We start from the raw sequence: 19,631 nt of genomic DNA on the forward strand, positions 1-19,631 counted from the left end.
ATCCATCAGAGAGACAGTTAGATGTTTTGGAGAGATGGTCAGTCCAGATAAGATGGTTTGGGCGTGTATAGTGTAAGAATAGTGATTATTGGTATAAGGATGCGGAGTTTGGTACTGCTCAGCAGGAGGAAGAGCAAATATTTATGGAGGGAAAAGAGGACATGAAGTCAGTTGATATCCAGAGAATAAGGGAAGATAGAGGCAGGGGATTCACTGTGGCAACCCCTGAAGGGAAAAGTCATAATATTTTGGTACTTAAATTCAGATTTTCTTCCAATATTTCAAATTGCCTTTACTCATTAATTTTTTTCATCTTTTTTTGGCAGTGGTTATTGCTGATTTGAGTACCAACAATTAGGGTCAAGCGTCTCACTTCTGGAAACTTTCATACATTTCCATGAAATCATACAAAAATGCTCAAGCTAAATAATCCAAAAACACACAGAGCACAACTTAAAACAAAATATTGTTTAATTAAAAACTTTTAATGGCTGAGGCATGAAACCATGGCAACACGACAACTGCTGAGGATATTAAAAAAAAAAACAAAACAATAAATAAAATCATATTTACAATAACAGACAGTGTTGTAGTGGCCTTGTCCTTGTTGAAATGAATGGGGAAGAAAAAAAAAATGACGTTAAAACTGTCAAGAGTGTCACCGTTTGTGTCCATAAGTTATTTTAATTTCACTTCAGCTTAAAGGCTTGTAATCACAGCTTCATTTAAAACACACAAGACTCGACACCGATCTAAGAAATAAGCATTAAATATTTTGCTCCCAATTATCTTGGGTTCTCTTGCAAATTTTCTTCTTTTGCTAAACTTCATTCAAACTGAATTATTTGTCTTAAATCAGTCATTTCAAGCAAAGTTTTGAAGAATTTCTTGTTTATTGTTCAGGAAATCTCATGTTATTTCTCCATAAGGCTTTTTGTTAGCGATCAGTGTCTTGTTATTTCATTAAAAAGGATGATTACAAAGTATATAAAATAATAGCCAAATAAATCAGGGGTCAGCAAATACAAAAATAAAGATGACGTTATATCAGACAATTCTTTTAAAACTCAGGCCAAATCAGGAATGATATACAGGATTCCTGCTGATTCTGAAAGCTCCTGCGTCTTCAGAAATCAATAAATATTTCAGAATATTTATATTTGTTTGTAAAAGTAACAAGAGGCAACTGGCATATTTATGTGTGCAAACTCATGGTTGTACTTTAACAGTGTTTGGTGTTGGATGAAAATCCGTCTGGTTTAAGTCATGAGCAAAAGTTAAGTCTTTTTTTCTTTTTTTTTTTTTAGTAACAAACTAGAAGCGAAAAAATGCTTGTTAGTGCCAAACACAACGCGTTAAAACATTAAACCACATTTTCACGTTTTACCTTGTCCTCAAATAGGGACGAAGCTCGACATTCACCAGAGGCAGCAGAAGCGACTGTAATGTGATGATGTCATGGCACAGAGGGTGCTTGTGGGCGTGTTGACGTGGGCGACTATGTGGCGATGTGCGGGGCCGTTGTCACGGAGACGAACTCCCGCAAAATATTCTTGGCCGTTTCCACGTTGTTCTGGGCGATCATCAGCGCCTTCTGAATGTCCTGGAAAGAGTATCCCTGAGACATCAGACCCTCGATCTCGCCGTTAAGACTCGCCGTGCCGCCGCTGCCGCCGGGGGTCGGATCGGGCGGAGGCGGGGAGGCGGAGGGGCCGGGAGGTTCCGGCAATAATGGGATGGTGTGTCTAGGCCGGCAGTCAGAGTTTGCCCGGCGTGGGAGAGGCTTGGGGGGGCGTTCAGGGTCGACACCTGCCATAAACAAACCTAGAGGGGAGAGATTTCACGGTCTGGTTACTTCTGACCCGCTTTCAGTCCGTACATGGCGGCTTTCCAGGGTTTCCTTCTTCTGCGACAATTCGGGCACTTCTTTGCTAAAATAACTACCATAATGATGATTTTTTTTGCCAGTGGCATTTAGAAATTAGCATGATTTTTGTCTATTTGTATACATATATTCATACATTATTGTATATTGCTAAAACATACAAGTGAAACTTTTCCTATATATATATATATATATATATATATATATATATAGCATTCCATTGCTATTAATACTTTTCTAGTCTGTCCAGTCTTTTAATCATTATTTTCTTTTTTTTCTTTCTTGTAGGCAATTGTTCTTTTTTTTAATATGTTTTGACAAAAAAAAAATATATATATATGTATATTTCATTGTTTCCTTGTTGCTGTGACCATGCAAATTTCCCTGCCGTGGGAAAATAAATTGTATTTAACCAAATCCATTTCCAAAAATAGGCTTTATATTCAGTCTTTATATATTTGATATTAATTCCTTATATTGCTTTGATTAAAATTTTTCATTCAGGACTAATGAATAAGTCCAACGTTGTCATTGACAAAAACGCCCCCCCCTTTCCCCTCTAAAATACTCAACAGATGTTTGAATTTAAAGAAAAGAAAAAAAAAATGTTCAAGAACATTCTGAATAAATGTGGAAAGAAATCTAACTGTTCTCAAAGTTGGTGAAAAAACAAACAAACAAAAAAAAAAAAATAATAATAATAATCACAATCAAGACAACTAAAACTGCAGATGTGAACAGACTCACTGGCCTCCAGGGTGACGTCTATGCTGAGGCTGCTGATGTCAGACAGGACGCGTCTGGCGGGGGCCAGGGGGGCCGGCAGCCGAGGACAGTCGTAGTGATAGACATCCTCCAGGCTCTCGCCCGTCTTGGCATTGGATGCTGCCGCTGTGGAGTGTGAGGGGATTTCTGCAAAACGGTGGCGAAAAAAAAAAAAAAAAAACACCATATTTTTCAAGTCACGCTATTTATTGTGTGTTGCTACAGGACAGCACAAAATACCTAGAAAATAAGTTTGTTTTTAGTGTCCTTTAACTTCAAGTGTATATTTTTGCCATGCTATTTTTCATTATTGTCAAAATCTTCATGTGGCAACTGGACACGATTTTCTTCACGTTAATTTCAAGTCCAGCTGCCACGACGAGATGATATTGACAGGAATTCACCATGTCCTGGATGACTGAGAACCTCTGCAATTTCTAATTACTTTTTAAGTCACTTGCAAAGACTACACATAAAAGAAAACAAATAATTTTTATTTTCAATTAACTTCATGTGTCTTTTTTCTCCCATGTCATTTTGAAGTCACTTGTATCAAAAATTTGAATTAAAAATCAAAATCAATCAAAAATATGAATCAAAAATATGAAAATATGAATGAAATATGAAAGAGCAGGGTATTGATTGGCGACATGGATACATAGTGTTGTCATGGTGATTCATGATGGCGTTGAACGTCACCTGGATCTGACGTGTGACTCGTCTCGGCCGTCCCGGCCTGAGCCTGGATATTACACATGGACTCGTAGACCTGCGGGTCGTCGGAGGCGCCGTCGTCTGTTTCGCCGCTGGAAAACAAAACGTGTTACTTTCAGTTGTCAAATTTACTCTTAACGTGTCTTTGTTTTGAAGCGGCTCTGTAAAACGCCATCGTTTGTTCAATTTAAGAACACGGCCCGTAGACTGACAGGCCAAGGTGTTCGGCTCCAGCCCTCCTGCAACCCTGGGTGCAGGATATTCGGTGTAGGTACTAAAAGAACGCTTATTTTTAATTGAACAAAATAATCAAGGTGTTCAGAGACGTCGGGTGGTTCATCAATGCCCCAAATAGTCAGAGGAATAAATGCAGGCGGGGATTCGATCTTAAATTATACATGGAATTAAAAACACTATGAACACTCTGTTTTACTATAATATACAGGACTGTCTCAGAAAATTACAATTTTGTGATAAAGTTCTTTATCTTCTGTAATGCAATTGAAAAAAACAAAAATTACTTTTTCATGATATTCTAATATTTTGAGAAAGGATTTTTGAGTTTTCTTAAGATGTAAGCCATAATCAGGAATATTAAAATAATAAAAGGCTTGCAATATTTCAGTTGATTTGAAATTAATCCTGAGTGTATGAACTTTTTGGTTTTTGTAATTGCATTACAGAAGATAAAGACCTTTACTACAATATTCTATTTTTCTGAGACAGTCCTGTATATATATTGACTGCTATTATAAAGATATTTGAATGTTTATCATTATCTGAAAATTTTAGAGCATAACAGGCACGATCACAACACTGGAGAATGGAGAAAAAAAAAATGATATTGAACAAAATCCTTTAAGAACTGTATGAAAATTGTGCATTTTTCTGATATTATGAAGTTAATAATACATAAATGCAGTTACATGAAAAGAGGTTTGATTAAACCCAACTGGTTCACACTGAACTGGTTATGAAGATGAAAACTCAAATGAAATCAAACAGTGGATCTGGCTGAGACGAAAGTTTCTGTAATTAAATTATACATATATTCAAGAGGCTTTTGTGTTGTGCCTTTAAATAAGGAGCAAAAACAGAAAAATGAATGTTGAAAAAAAAACAAAAAAAACATGCCAAAGTATGTAAATTCACATATGAATACAAAATCCTTCCAATGCCAAATACCCCTTCCACTTTGCAGAGTCCACCGGGACTCGGCTTGAGGAGAGTGCTGCCGATGTCGCCCTTGAGCAACGCATCCCGACCAAGGCGTCTCCCTGGCAACAGTACAGGGCAGCCTCCCTGCTCTATCACCTCTCGGCTAAACAAAGAAACCCGTTGAGTTCCCTGCACGAGATCATTAAAGTATGTGACTCCGTCCGACTCGCGTTCTGCGGAGACGTTTGCGTCAAAGGAGCTGCAGGCATTGGCGCTTGGGCTTTGCTGCGGCTGCACTCCTGATAGTTGGACTCACTGCGTTTTTTTTTTTCCCCCCCACTCGTTCCGTTAAGAGGCAGAGGCAGCAACGACTGCAGTTCTGAAATCATCTCCCCCCTCCATCTACTGTGTCTGATCATTCCTGCAGCTGCTGAGACCCCTGGTGGAGGAATTACCCTCCTACACGACTCCATCTGAATACTTTTCTGACTAAAGTTTCTTTGGTTTGCGTCCCGCATTCCCACAAAAGCATTCCTGGGCCTTAAGCTCATGGAGGTGATTAATAAATGCTTAAAAATAATGAGGGAGGAAAAACAATAGGAGCGTCGCGTCACAAAAAAAAAAAAAGACAAATTTTAACACATTTAAAATTGAGATAAAGCATTCACAAAGTTGTCCACAACTTTGAAAGAATATACATTTAAAAATAACACTTGAGTGTAAAAGACTGAATTAAAATTTAAAAGTCCTGCCCTGTTACCACTGTTGTAGAAGATAGAGAAAAAGAATTTGTATTCCTCCAAAACCCTACACTTGAGTAAAATAAGCGAATACAGAGGAAACCAATCATAGTCCTGCTCCAACCAACAAAACAAAATTAATCAATTCGTAGTATAATCCTGTCCCGAACCTACAGCAGAAGACAATCACTATTTCCAATCAGTTGAAGTCTTTCCTATTACAAACCCATAGTGCACAATAATGTGGATTGAATCACTTTCATCGGATTCACCTTCCTTTAAATATTTCACAGGACGTTGCTTGCCAGGTTTCATTTTTTTTTTTCAAGTTACTTTTAACACGATTTTCCATTTTTTTTTTAATTGAGTTTAAATAAGGATTTACATATTTTCTTAAAAATATTTACCGTTTTCTCCCGTTTTTCTACCGTCAGTTGGTCAACTGGTCAAGCGGTGTTGGTTATTTTTCGACTGGATTTGACAAGATGTCAGTAGACTGATGCTGAAACGTCCAAACTAAGGAATAAAATGAACATTTATCGCGATATCATTCAGACAGAAGGAGTCACCTGAGGTCGTGCTGGTTGGCCTGGGTGGCGGGCAGCGGTGGCACCAGGGACCCCGTGAGGACCCAGGGGGCTCTGGAGGCGGGAAGGGACGTGGGACTCATGTACTCGTTCTCCTCGTAGTCGGAGGACAGTTTCTCACGGCTGGAGACCACTGAAGGGGGGAGAGACCTGAACGTGCAAAACAAGGGGGGGGGGGGGGGACACGACACCTTTTCTGAACTATATTTTTCAAAATAATGTCAAGGAGGCGGAAAAAAAAAAAAAGACCTCTGGAGCATTAGAGAAACTAATAAAAAAATAGGCACAGAATTGTTCACTAATTATTTTCTAACAGATATTTAGGTGATTTTATTGAACTTTTAAATCAATCTCTATCAGAGGTTACCGAAACGGATAAATTAACAAAAAAAACAAACAAAAAAAAAAAAAAAGACGTCACCATATTAACTGTTGATAAGCAAACTTAAATATCAGAACTAACCTAAATTATCATCAACTGTAAACTATTCCACAAGATTCGGAACAGGGATTCCTCCCCGTATTTTTTTTATTTCTCACTAGCTGCTGTTATACCAGGGGTGGGAAAACTTTTTGGCTCAGGGGCCGCGTTGACTTTTAAAATTTGACAGACGGGCCGGCTTGGTTTTGAGGGCGCTGACGTCTGCTTGCATTTCTTGAACCAACCGTTTTTTCCCTTGTAGCTTCACGTCCAGCTCATACATGTATGTCGGCAGTAAAGGCTAAATCACGAAGCCAATCGGTGTAAATCAGCTCAGGAAAATTCTCAAGTAGCTCCAAAAATGTAATAATGCCCAGTCTGAGCTCCCGCATTCATTGATCCGGTCATTCAATGGATCTTTGGCGGGCCGGATTAAAAAGACCAGCGGGCCGGATGTGGCCCGCGGGCCGTAGTTTGCCCACCCCATGTGTTATACCATCTTCTATTTCGTTTGAAATCCTTTTTTCTTCGCACAGCATTTTCAACATTTTTATGGAAATATGTAACGCCGAATTCACACACAGAGGAAATCTTCATTCTGCGCTCTGTCCGTACGGGCCATATTTACATTCACCTTGCCGGCAGCGGCCCTCCCCTCCCCTCCGCTTACCTGGCAGCGAGGCAGTAGACCGCATTGGTAGCGGCCTGGGGTTTGACCCCTTCCCCGTTGCTGTGAGGGCAGGGTGCGGCTGTGGCCGACGGCGCTTTGGTGGCGGGACGTGGGACCATGTAGTTGGCGGCCCAGGCTGGCTGGGTGGGAGTGGAGGGCAGGGGTCTCCTCTGCACTCGGGAGTCCTGGCCGACGAGCGGGGGGCGCTCCGGAGGGGGAGGAGGGGGCAGCTCTCTCAGGGCCGGGGGCAGAGGCAGGGGCTTGTCTCGGTGGGTGGCGGCCATCTGAGGGGTCGGCTCAGAGTTACGACGCTGTACTTCCTTTAGCAAGCGCCTAAACACTACCTCGGCAAAATTCCACGGAATTGGTCTTAAACGAGGCGAGAAATTGACTGACAGTGGCAAGAACCTTCGCCCCCCCCCCCCCCCCCCCCCCCCCGCCAACACATGCACACAAACCTGAACGTGCAAAACAAGGGGGGGGAGGGAACACACGACACCTTCTCTGAACTATATTTTTCAAAATAATGTCGAGGAGGCAGAAAAAAAATGACCTTCGGAATATTAAAGAAACGGATAAAAAAAATAGGCACAGAATTGTTCACAAATTATTTTCTAACAGATATTTAGGTGATTTTATTTCACTTTTACATCAATTTCTATCAGAGGTTACCGAAATGGATAAATTAACAAGACAAAAAAAAAAAAAAAAAAGAACGTCACCATATTAACTGTTAATAAGCAAACTGAAATATCAGAACTAACCTACATTATCTCAGAGTTACGACGCTGTACTTCCTTTAGCAAGCACCTAAACACGACCTCGGCAAAATTCCACGGAATTGATCTTAAACAAGGCGAGAAATTGACTGACAGTGGCGAGAACCTCCGCCCCCCCCTGCCAACACATGCACACGCGCACACAAAAATTAGTGAGAATTTTGGCAAAGAATTTTCCAGACAACAGTTCCAAACAAAATTTGACAAGATTTCCCCCAAATCAGCAAAGCTTTTCCCAGAGAGAGAAATGCTAATTTCAGAGGCAGGATGTCTAAAAAGACATATCTAACCATAGGGGTGGCTGTAGCTCGGTTGGTAGAGTGGACGTCCCTCCGATCGGAAGGCCGGTGCTTCAATATCTGCACGTCCAAGTGTCCTTGGGCGAGACACTAAGCGCCCCCAATTGCTCCCAGTGGCCTGGGTGACGCCTTGCGTTGGCAACCCTGCCGCCTTCAATGTGTGAGTGTGTGGACTTGGGACCGTTTTACCACATCTGAAAGGTTAGATCATTTTGAGACGTAGAAATACGCATACTTTACTGGTGGCTCCGGGGCCCAGCTGGCTGGAGGGTCTCTGCTGGAGGAGGTCAAGTCTGGGTGGGACCGGAGGCAGCTGAGACACTGGAGATGCTGGACGCTCCACCTGCACGCACAGTTTTGTGGGAAATTATAAACACCGCTATTCATTGCCGGGAATTACATTTTCTGTTTGCCATGTAAAATCGACAGGGGAGAAAGTGTTTTCTGCCGGTTCAATGTTTAGATAGGAAATCTCTCCTAGGGAGGGAAATCAAAACAACAGGAAGTACCTTACTGCAGGCCAGCCTGCTCATAACAAGGTGTTGGTCCTCCAGACGGTCATCGTCATCCTCGTCATTTGCAGCGGCTTCTGCTCGGTTCGACGCCGGGAATCCGGTAAACGAGGCGCCGCCGGCCTTCGGGTGGAAGGGGTCGACCACTATGGGTTCTGTACCTTTTATCTCACAGCGGCAGAAGGGGCATCCCTGGCCCTCCGACTCCTGGCGCATAGGATGGAGACATTAAAACTTTCCACTTGAAAATATAAGAGAAGCTTCTAAAATCTCTTAACATCTACTTATATCCTAAGTTCTATAAGGTTCAAAAATATCGCCACTTGTCAGCTGCCTTCCCACGTCGTCTAATACTGACTTCCCCTTCGTAAGCCAATCAAAATCAATCTAATTAGGGGCAGGCTTAATATGTATCTTGTCCGATGAAGATTACGGAAGCAAGACATGGTCTGAGCAGCTAAAGTAAATACGATGATACGGAAAGATACAAAAAGTTAAGCAAAAATATACTTAAATGTTGTACTGTGAAGATATTAACAACATTAAGTATTTTGTTTGCTCTGATTGGTTTTCATGGTGTCTTTGGAGTGATTGATTGACTTAAAATACATAAGAAAGGCCAGAATTATTCCAATTGAAGAAAGACCGATCTTATTTTGACATAGAAAAACAGTTCAATGATGTCGCGAAGGGACGACGGAAGCATGATGATCACTGCTCAGTCCTTAAAAACTGCTGCCTAGGAGCGGCAGGCCTGACTGATCAATATCACAACAAACATTCTGAGCAGCAAAAGAAAAACAAATGTATTCAAAGCAAAGATTCAAAGGAAATTGTTTTCCCCAATATCGAAATGTAAACACAAAAAAAAAATGTTCAGCATATAGTTAGAATGTAAAGTCATGGTTTAAAAACCAAGATTTTTCTCTTAATTACAATGTTTCAATGACCAAACACCGACTTGCAGAAACTCAAAAAGCATTCAGAAAAGCGCGGCGCGAAAATCCAAAACATTGTGGACAGACTGTAACCCATTATGGCGGATGTTTGTATCTAAGCCTGAATAGATCTGGGTCTCCCCTAGATCTAAGCCTGTATCTAGCCTAAATGAAAGCAGTGTGTCCACAAAAAAAAAAAAAAAAAAACACACTGACCTGCCAGGCCGTCAGACAGGAAGTGCACATCAGATGTCTGCATGGCTCGATCTTGACGTCCTTGTCGTTCTCTGCGCAAATCTTACACAGCTGGAAGGTGGAGCCCATCTCGCAGTACAACTCATACTGCTCCTGTTGAGGGAAAACACGCCGCCGCTTAGCTGACAACTTCATGTCTTTGTGTTAACGGGGGACTGGACTATGAAGAAAATGACCAAAGTGGAAAACTGGCAGAAAATGTTCCCGCTAAAATCATCAAGCTTTAATTTTAAAATAATCTGTAGCTTAAAAATTACCTGAGTAACTTTAATGTGATCCTGCGGGGAAGGTTCACAAAGCCCTGTCAGGTCTGGGTTCTGAGCCCGACCGTCGGGGAACAGGTAGCTAGAGAACACACAGGAAATTACATTATTTTTTTAATATATATATATATATTGAGGCTGATAATATATACACCTGAAACTCCCCGTAGTTGGGGACAACTGACGTCCCCCCCACGTATGTAAGGCAAAACACCTTTTAAAAAAAAATATATATATTACCAAGTCCAGTTGCTATGACAACCCTAAGTGATGCACCATGACCTGCATGACTTAAAATCTTTACAAAGATCATGCTGCAGATATTTGTGTGTATGTAACTTGCGGCTAGAATTTTAGAGGGCTGCCAGGAAACTTGCAGATTACAGAATCCACCTGGGATTTAACCTGAGAAGACAAAAGATTACTCCAGACAGCCTACATCTGTCCAACACATTCTATGGCCAACAGGTAGAAAGAATTCTTCAAAAAAAAAAAAAAAATCACAGAATGAGCTCCTTAAAGGAGTGAGGCAGACACATTTGACCACAAATGCCCTGGTAATCATGTCTGCTTAGATAGGGGAAGAAATCGTTTTGGTCCAGACGGAAGTCAAATTGGTTGAAATCAGACTTCACACAGCAGCGGGAAGGAGATGTTTTTTTTTTTTTTTTTTTATCCTGACCCAGACAACTGAGCAGAGTTCAGTCAACAGACCCTTATATGTAGGACAAACCAGGTAAATTGATTTTGTTGAGCGAGAGGGTGAATGAAACGGACACTCTGGGCGACGTTGCAGCGACATTCGAATGGATCTCCGTATTGGTACTTCTCCGCTCCGCCACTCTTAATCACCTCCCAATTTGGGGAGCAAATCGAAAGTCAAGGTTTTCGGTGGCAAAGTCCACCGCGAAGGAGAGCCCCCTCCCCCAATCTAATCTGGCCTTTACAGAAAAGAAGGCCTCGGCATTGCCATTCTTCCAGGAAGGGTTACCTTTCCAATTCTGCTGATCTACTCAATGACAAAACATGCTAAAAATGTGAATCGATCCACAACTGTAAGAAGAAAACGGTCAGCTTCCTACAACAACTAGAAGAGGAGGCTAATGTCTACACCCAAATTCCCGGACTCCGAGGATGTGCGGAAGGGACTCAAGAGCGATCATATGAGGCCTCAATTCTGTCATCGACAACACTGCCGAACACTTTGTAGTAAATTTGGCCCCTCTTGTTTGGATCACCTGAGAACATTCAAGAACTCCTGGGAGTTTGAGAACAGATTAAATAATTAAATGAATACATCAAAATGGGCCCAGGGGGACGCCCACGATTTCCTGTTATCCCGATTCACATACTTCAGTTCTGAACGGCAGAGGCCTCCCGGATGAGGGGTGAAACTTCTTCAAGTGAAGAAAAGTCAAGTCCAGTTGCCGAGAGAAGAAGATTTCGACAAGAATTCAATATGACCCGGATGACTGAGAACCTCCACCTTCACGCACAATCTTTCCTCAGATGTAGCAGTAAGAGGCCAACCATTTTAAAGGCATCGTGGTCAACAGAGCTGAACTCAATACGTCTGTGCCCTGTTCTATCTGCATTGTCATACCCTACAATACAGGGATTTGGGGGGGAAAACACAATTGGAAAAAAAGAAAAAAAAAAAAAAAAACACAAAAATAAATAACTGCTCATTTTGAATACTCAAAAGCTCCGAGACAGTTGCTTGTGTACCACAAGGATAGAGCCCCCTGGAACAAGCTTGAAAATAATGCATATGCTATACAATTAAGTCACCAATGTTATAATCTCTCCACTGGGGGGAAACTGCCCGGGGAGTACAGTTGCTTTTGACAGATTAAAAGATACAACCTGTCAAACTGGAGAAAGTGTCATTCAACAGAGGGAGAGACCTTCAGCACAACCTTTCATCCATGTTTGACTTGATGCTTGGACGACCCCCAAAACCAGAAACTGTACGCCCCAAGCTGGCAAGAACCAGCCCCGTGGATGAGACGTGAAACAAATCTTCAATAAGGTGGATGAAATAGACCCTTTAGACACGACATCGATACTTTCGACGTCAAAATTCCGAACGGTTCCGTTAAGTTGCCCGTGACCGGGTAAGGGATCACGTTTTTTTGTAATATGTGGTTTGGCGGCAACTCACAATCCCTCTCTGTATCCGTCGATGAGGGCTTGGAACAGCGGCTTGTTATGAGGGATGGTCTGAAGGATGTTACCATCAGCCGTCACGTATCCTATGGCCCACTGCCCAAGTCGAGTGCAGCTCAGCCGGAAGATGTAACTGGGAGATACAGTAAAATAAACACTAAAGCATTTCTCAACTGAGAAGAAAACATCTGGATCTTCAGCAGAATTTTTATTTATGAGGTCATACATCTGCCATGGCCCCCTTGTGGCACAAAAATACTGCACCAGACGGGGCTCGATGGCTTTCTTTGCAGATTTTTTCGAAAATGTTGGTGTTATTATGTCTTATTTTGAATCTGGTGTTCTCTTCATTGATATCTCACCTGCCTGGTTTGTGGATGAACCTATGAAGTCTAGCTTTGACCTCGTCATATGTCAGAAATGCCATGTAACCAGGATGAGTAACAGCCAGGCTGTTCCAGTTCCTCAAGAGAGACGACCAAGGCTGTATGCAAGTACACAAACAGATTTAGATTTAGTCTGTCTGTCATTACACTTCAATGACCATAAATTGGATTCATAAACTCTAAGGACAAAACTGATATATGTGCAAAAAAAGTAATCTAAGAATAAAACATCAGTAACATTCACATTAAAACAATGTGTACGCATTTCAAAAAAACAAAAACAAAACATGAATCCTTCTTTACGAAATAAACTGTCGTTCATCATTCTTTTTTTTTGTTGAGCTGCCAAATAGCTTGAGGTTTTGCATCTAAAATTGATTCTACAACTTAAGCCTGTTAGCTCAGATTAAATTAAAGTTAGAGGCTGCGGTGAAAATTCCAAATTGTGTTTTTCACGTGCAAAAAATGTATCAAATATAAATTTATCAAACAATAATCAAGGCAGTCGGTTGTTCCATCATAGGTTGCCCAAAAGCCCGGATCGAGCTGTATGTTTTAATCAAAAAGGGCAAAAGGGATTTCAGAATGAATAGAAAAATGAAATAAATGGATCCGAAACTACAATAAAACTGATGATGCGACCAACGGTTAAGAGAAATTCACCTGGAACAGCCTGGTGAAGATGTCAAACTCAAATACAGAGATGTAGTCGTTGCAGGTGAGGTCAATTGTGGACTTGAGGGCCATGGCCTCCAGGCCCGAACTGATGGGATGGAACTCGTGAAGAGCCTGACGGAAGGTTCTCCAAGGCACTATTGTCCTGCATAACACCAAAGTGACTAACCACTAAAATATATTCTTCAAATTTTGGGGTCAGAAAGTTTTAACATTTGACCATTGAGGAAACTCACTTGTCCCCGAATGACCTCCTCCAGAATTCTGCAGCGTCTGCTTTGGTGATGCGGAAGTTGTCGCCCTGGAACAGGCCGTTCGGGAAGATGGCTTTGAGCTCGGCAAGCATGTGGCTGAAGATCAGCGACAGTTTCGTGAGGTTTCGCCTGCAACAGGACAGAAGCGCGGTTTAATATTCTGTCCAGATGAGTTTTATACAGCAGGTAGAAACATTTGGGAGTCGGACAAATCAGATGATATGAGGTATACTTTAATGATCCCATGCTTGGGAAATTATTTAGCAGCAGCAAGACATTCTAGGACAAGACAGCAACAAACTAGCAATACAAGTAAAAAAATAAATAAACTCTGAAGTAAAAAAAAAAATCTCTCTACATATATATTTACCTATATACAGGAATAAATAATGCGCAAAGTGGTAATGTGAAGTAGCGCAGTAACTGATTAGTGTGAGTATTGTATAGGGTTAAGGCATGAGGTAGGAATGTATCTTTCCGTTTGACAACAGAGCTCCAACAGTCTGCTGGAGAAGCTGCTCCGCTGTCTATCTAGTGCAAGGGGTCAGGAACCTTTTTGAGCCATAAAAGCCAAACATTTCTATATATATTTCATTGGGAGCCATATAGTATTTTTACCGTATCATAAATTAAATATGTCTTCCTTTTAATGCGACCTTTGGTGCTGGACGGATTTGTTCGAAGTGCCGCTTTATATTTGACTAGTATATTTATACTAGACATACCGCAGATTCAAATGCAAATTCCTTTGTCCACGCAAGGATAAACTAGTCAGCTAGCTGATAAAATTGATTTCTTCCCCTTTACAATGACCCGGACATGCTCGGAAGCCATCTGTTCTGGATGACCCGTGAAAGTTATCTTCAAATCTAATTTCTGTTCACTTTAAAATGACACGGTATTATGAAGAAATATCACAAGTATTTTAAAATCAGTTCCAAACTGTTTTTTTTTTTTTTAACTCAAAATTGTCCGGAAGCCATATCTGTCACCGGAAGAGCCATATATGGCGTTCTCCTTTCCAGCCCGGTCTCAGAATTCTCCATCCTGAGAATAATCACAGAGCCAGCTCTCCTAATGACCCTGCCTAGTCTGTAGGAGTCTCTGGCTCAGATGCTGCTCCCCCAAAACGCAACAGCGGATGATGCACACTGGAGACAACAGACTGATAAAAGATCTCCAGCTTGTACATTAAGTGCGTCAACTCTATTCCCGAAATGTACTAAAACAATCGAAATTAGAGGAGGTCATTGAGCAACATGATACTATTATTGTTTCATTTCTCAGATATCTTTGTGACTTCTTACAGATTTGTTTGGTCGTTTTTCCTGCAGATCTGAATGGAATTGAACATTCTGTTTCTCTGTCCAGTTTTGAAACCAGTAGATTTGCTGAGAGGCCCAGAGGGCAAAGAACCTACAAGATTAATCAACTAGTTATACCAGGCAATAGGCAAAATATTTAACAACTAATTTGAAAGAACAAATCAAAATTTATGAAATTGTGTGATGATTAATGCTTTTCTTTTGGAGAGATGATGTGAGACAGAACCTTTCTTGCCAGATGCAAATCAGCTAAACTTTCACAAAGTCAAGACTTTCTGAGAAAACAGGAAGTGAAAGTGATTGCAACATATTGAGCTTATTTATATCTAAAATGTTGCAATTTGTTTTTACTTCACTGTTGCATTAAAAAGAAACAGTTGTTGAAAATGCAGTCTCTTTTGGGGGATAACAATTTTCTTTTACCACCGTGGAACACAAGAACCTTTTGACTTTCCCATTTGTATCAAGCATCTATAAAAGTTATACAGTATAGGTTGTTTTGAGCAAATTTATTCAACATCACATGATGTATTTCATGTTTAGAATCTGATGTTGATGCTTAAATAATGTAAAATGAGGCCTCCGTTTATGGTCAGACTATATGCTCATCTTATACTAAAACCAGAACTGGTTCTGATAGTTTTATCTTTAGCCACAGGGGGGCAGGAAAGCCAAGTAGGAGGAGTTGAATGGCCCTCCTCTTCAACTTCAGTATGATGGTGACTGTTTGGACCCTTTAGCTCAATTCAGGTCCAATTAAGCCAAAGGTTTATTGGGGTTTTAAGAGAAGAAAAGAATGCATAGCATTTAAAACATATATTTAGCTGAATGTTATCAAAAACATATAAAACGATGTTACTCTTTCAGGTCACATTTGTCGTTTAAATCTTTCGCTCTTAAGAATAAGATGTAACAATGGTAAGACAGTTTCTCCAAAAACTGTTCTTTATTATCTGCCAGTTTAGAAATTATCAATAATTTTGTTGCTAATTTACCCTGTGTATCCACTTGTTTTTTTTGTTGTTTTTTTTTTAATCACAGGAAAAACACAAGTATAAAGATGATTACCAAGGTATCAGCAAAAAACTGTCTTTATTGATCAATGTAATAGTCTGCTGAAAGGGATATATCTTCAAGAGACTGTTACAATAATAACACTAATAATTTACAACAATCTAAAAATTGGCCATAAACTGGCTTTAATAATGGCAAGCAGAATAAGTTAACGAAGTTATAATTTCATGAATTCCTGATGTTAATTCAACATGTAATTTTGCAAACCTTTGAATCTGTGAATAATGCAATTCTACCAATACTAAATCCCCCAGCTTTGCTTTAATGTAAAAGATGAGTTTCAGGTTTGAAAAATTAATCCTTATACTTATTTATGCAACCAGCACATGAAGGGGATATTAATCCACCTAAGAGGTAAACAGTAGATGAGGGATCACAGTGGTGCATGAACCGATTTGCTGTGCAATGAAACTGCTGCTTCCTTCATCAGATAAGAAGTGCATGTTTGCATGTCAGCAATGACCTGTTCAGTGCATCTAAATCTTTTCTCTGTCACAATCCACCAAATTCCTGACAGACAATGTCTCCATCCTATTATTGTGCTTCTTGAAGGTCGACATAAGTCAGATACATAAATACTTCAAGAAAAGCTGCCATGAAATCTGTTATCGCTTAAAAAGTATCAGTAAATTACTTGGAATCAATCGCGCCAAACACCTAAAAATCTAGAAATTACAGAAATTGTTGTTAAAGACAAGAAAGGACATTGGGATAGGATCGAAAAATGATACCAATAACTACTACTCAACCTGAACATGGGAAAAAAAACCTGTACATGAAACGAAGCCTTATACACACATGAAACTAAATGAAAACGAAAAAGATCTCTAAGATATTAAAGCCGAGATGGGCTCAACAGGTAACTTGTGGTCTGCTTCACTCAGATATAAATACACTGCTCAAAAAAATAAAGGGAACACTTAAAAAACACATCCTAGATCTAAATGAATGAAATATTCTTATGAAATACTTTGCTCTTTACACAGTTGAATGTGCTGACAACAAAATCACACAAAAATGATCAATGGAAATCAATTGTATCAACCCATGGAGGTCTGGATTAGGAATCCCACTCAAAATTAAAGTGTAAAAACAAACTCCAGGCTGATCCAACTTTGATGTAATGTCCTTAAAAGAAGTCAAAATGAATCTGTGTTGCTTCCTGAGTGGACACTATGATTTCACAGAAGTGTGACTGACTTGGAGTTACATTGTGTTGTTCAAGTGTTCCCTTTATTTTTTTGAGCAGCATATATATGTGATATTATTATTTCCTTGCTCAGCTATGAGTGCTCTCTCATATCTTGTCAGTTCTTTCGAGGTAAATTCTTGCTTTTTGCTAAAAATTCGTTCTGATCGTGTAATCTTGCAACTATCCATTGAGATTTAGTGACTCAAGTGACTCATTTCATGCATTCTATAGTTTTAACTTTGCAAAGATGGATGTGTGTGTGACACTTCTAGGAGCAGGCTCACCTTGGCTGGGAGTTCTCCTCATACATGCGCTCCTTGGCTTCCTTGAAGAGGCTCATGGTCTGTTTGGTTTTGTTGGTCAGGTTCTCCATCACTACACGGAAATACTCGTTCTCCCCCAGGACCTCCATGCGTCCCTCGTACCTTGACAGCACCGTGCGAAGGTGCTGGTACGTGTCTGGCAGGAGGTCCAGGATGTAGGGGGGGCTGTTCTTTAGTGCCACCTTGGGGTTCTGGCACAGACGCACCACCTGTGAGGGCACAAAAAGTTGCAGGTACAATCACATACAAACACGAAAGAGACATATACACACTTCTTCAAACGCACTTCTCTTCCTTTTGGTTGTTCCCTTCTGAGAACCATCTGCACTGTCCTATTCTCTCACACAAACTAACTTCATGCTCTTCTTTTTTTCTTCTTTTTTTCTTTTTTTCACAGCTGTGCAACAACGTAAGTATCAATAAATATGGCTATTAATATAAATAGATAGACAATTAAAAGATACCATACAGTATATTTTTAGAAACAATTCAGGGAAAAGTGACCTACTGGCATCATTTCTAAGATCCAATTATGAGTTTTTCTGGCCAACCTTTGGCTCATTAACCGCTTCATTTCGTGCATTTTCTTGTGTATATAATCTGAATTTTGACAATTTTCAGTGCTATATCCTATGTATTTAAGTTTGTTTTTTAATTTTACATTATTTTTTTTCATTTTACTTAAAACTTCCTGCTCTTTTTTTGCAGCCTCTCTGGTGCTTGATACGAAGTCATGGGAAGGATTTTTCACAGACAAATAAAGCGATACAAATGAGATGAAGATTTGGTTGATGAATTCTTTTTTGTAGAATGATAAAACCAAAAATTCAAGAATGTCAGAAACTAAACTTTCTAAACTCCTCCTAAGCTTCAGTTCTAACAGGCAACTAGCCACATCTTTTTTAATAGACAAGTAGCCATGATGATAAAAAACAATTATTCATGAGCATAAAGAAATATTACATTTTTACTACTTGGAAAATAAATAAGCTTTTTGTCCCTTTTCTGATATTTTAATTAAATCAAATCTTGTTTTTCACTTTTCCCCAAGCAGCTTGTCTTCCTCCTCTCTTACTGATGTGCATTTATAAGAAATGATTGAGTTTCTGAGGACATCATCTACTTGTAAAACGGTGTAAGAAAGTGACACCATTTCAAAATTTAAAACTTTTTTTACTTTTTAGCTTCAAAAGTCACCTGGCATAAACCATCTTCCATCATCTGTATGTCGTTTCCACCTAACAATCTCCCTCCCCATGGGTTTTTATGATCCCTCCCACCTTATTTTGATATCATTTGTGACTTCTTAGTATTGTTAATATCATTTCTGGTTGATTTTCAATGAATTCGGGCAATTTTTGATATTTTTTTCTTGTCCTACAAATCTGTCTTTGCTCTTTTTAACATGATACAGATTCTTGATGGTCATTTTCACCCCACTTTTCTGACATTTATGCCTTATTCAAGCGGAGTTTGCAGATGATATATACACTTACGTGCCAATGGAGGTATTTATTTTTAATGCATTTTTTGTTAGTAACTTTTTCTCTTTGCGCTAGTAAGCAATCTTGCGGCAAAGGATACCTTGTCCATGAGTTTCCAGCATTTCTCCACCATCTTCTTGTCGACCACGGAAGGTTGGTGCGGCTGCAGCGGCTGCTGGTGCGGCTGAAAGGCGTCCTTCATCAAGCCGATCAGACCGGCGCCCCTCCTCGGATTTCCGGCCATTAATTCGGTCGGTGACCGGAGGGGGTTCGCCCCGGGGCTGCGGTTGACAACCACGGTTTGTTCTTCACCCGCTTTCCAGCGAAACAACCCAGTTTTTCCGCGTCCCGTTTACATGCAGCACCGGCGAAAATTCGCCATGTAGAACTCTTTCCGATGGCAGAACAAGAACGACTGTGTCCACGACGCAGCTAACTAGCTAACGAGCTACATCTGAAAAGGTTCTCACTTTCATTCCGCGTCCGGCAACAATCTCTGGACATCGCCGGCGTGTTGGTGTTTCTGCTGCCGGAAAACGAACTCTTTTTCTCCGGGAGACGGCAACTTTAAGCCTCCGGAGAAATACGCCGGCTTTCGATAAACTCGGGGTGTTAAAGCCTCACTGTACGACCAACAAACAGGTTGTGAAGCTGAAGAAGCAGCAGCTTCCAGCCAACGTCAAATTAGCAGCCAAAGTAAACACGGATATCCGGCTGTGACCTTCAAAATAAAGGTACAGTCAATAAACATGCATTTCTGTAA

The 19,631-nt window shown here is 40.4% G+C and overlaps 1 protein-coding gene across 1 annotated transcript; it reads right to left on the minus strand.

Moving 5' to 3' along the window:
* Positions 1-456: 456 nt before the first annotated feature.
* On the minus strand, positions 457-19,258 carry LOC147226335 (E3 ubiquitin-protein ligase CBL-like). Its single transcript, XM_086160433.1, has 15 exons — positions 18,969-19,258; positions 17,346-17,593; positions 13,453-13,599; positions 13,205-13,361; positions 12,518-12,639; positions 12,151-12,288; positions 9,981-10,068; positions 9,685-9,816; positions 8,528-8,737; positions 8,254-8,361; positions 6,941-7,224; positions 5,832-5,999; positions 3,350-3,456; positions 2,633-2,797; positions 457-1,824 (listed from the first exon to the last, which is right to left on the minus strand). Exons 1-15 carry the CDS (start codon positions 19,110-19,112, stop codon positions 1,499-1,501), a joined length of 2,544 nt encoding a protein of 847 aa, XP_086016559.1. The 5' UTR covers positions 19,113-19,258; the 3' UTR covers positions 457-1,498.
* Between the last annotated feature and the right edge of the window lie 373 nt (positions 19,259-19,631).

This window comes from Fistularia commersonii, chromosome 15 (genome assembly GCF_037954325.1).
Source record: "Fistularia commersonii isolate RoL2024-O1a breed Wild chromosome 15, RoL_Fcom_v1.0, whole genome shotgun sequence".
NCBI lineage: Eukaryota > Metazoa > Chordata > Actinopteri > Syngnathiformes > Fistulariidae > Fistularia > Fistularia commersonii.

What these genes read in the sequence shown, in the direction of transcription:
- LOC147226335 (XM_086160433.1), bottom strand. Translation starts at nt 19,112, where the DNA reads ATGGCCGGAAATCCGAGGAGGGGCGCCGGTCTGATCGGCTTGATGAAG. An exon ending in TCTTCACCAGGCTGTTCCAG is followed by an intron (nt 12,640 to 13,204) that starts GTGAATTTCTCT and finishes ACTTGCATACAG; the next exon opens with CCTTGGTCGTCTCTCTTGAG. An exon ending in GCCCCGGAGCCACCAGTAAA is followed by an intron (nt 7,225 to 8,253) that starts GTATGCGTATTT and finishes CCGACCCCTCAG; the next exon opens with ATGGCCGCCACCCACCGAGA.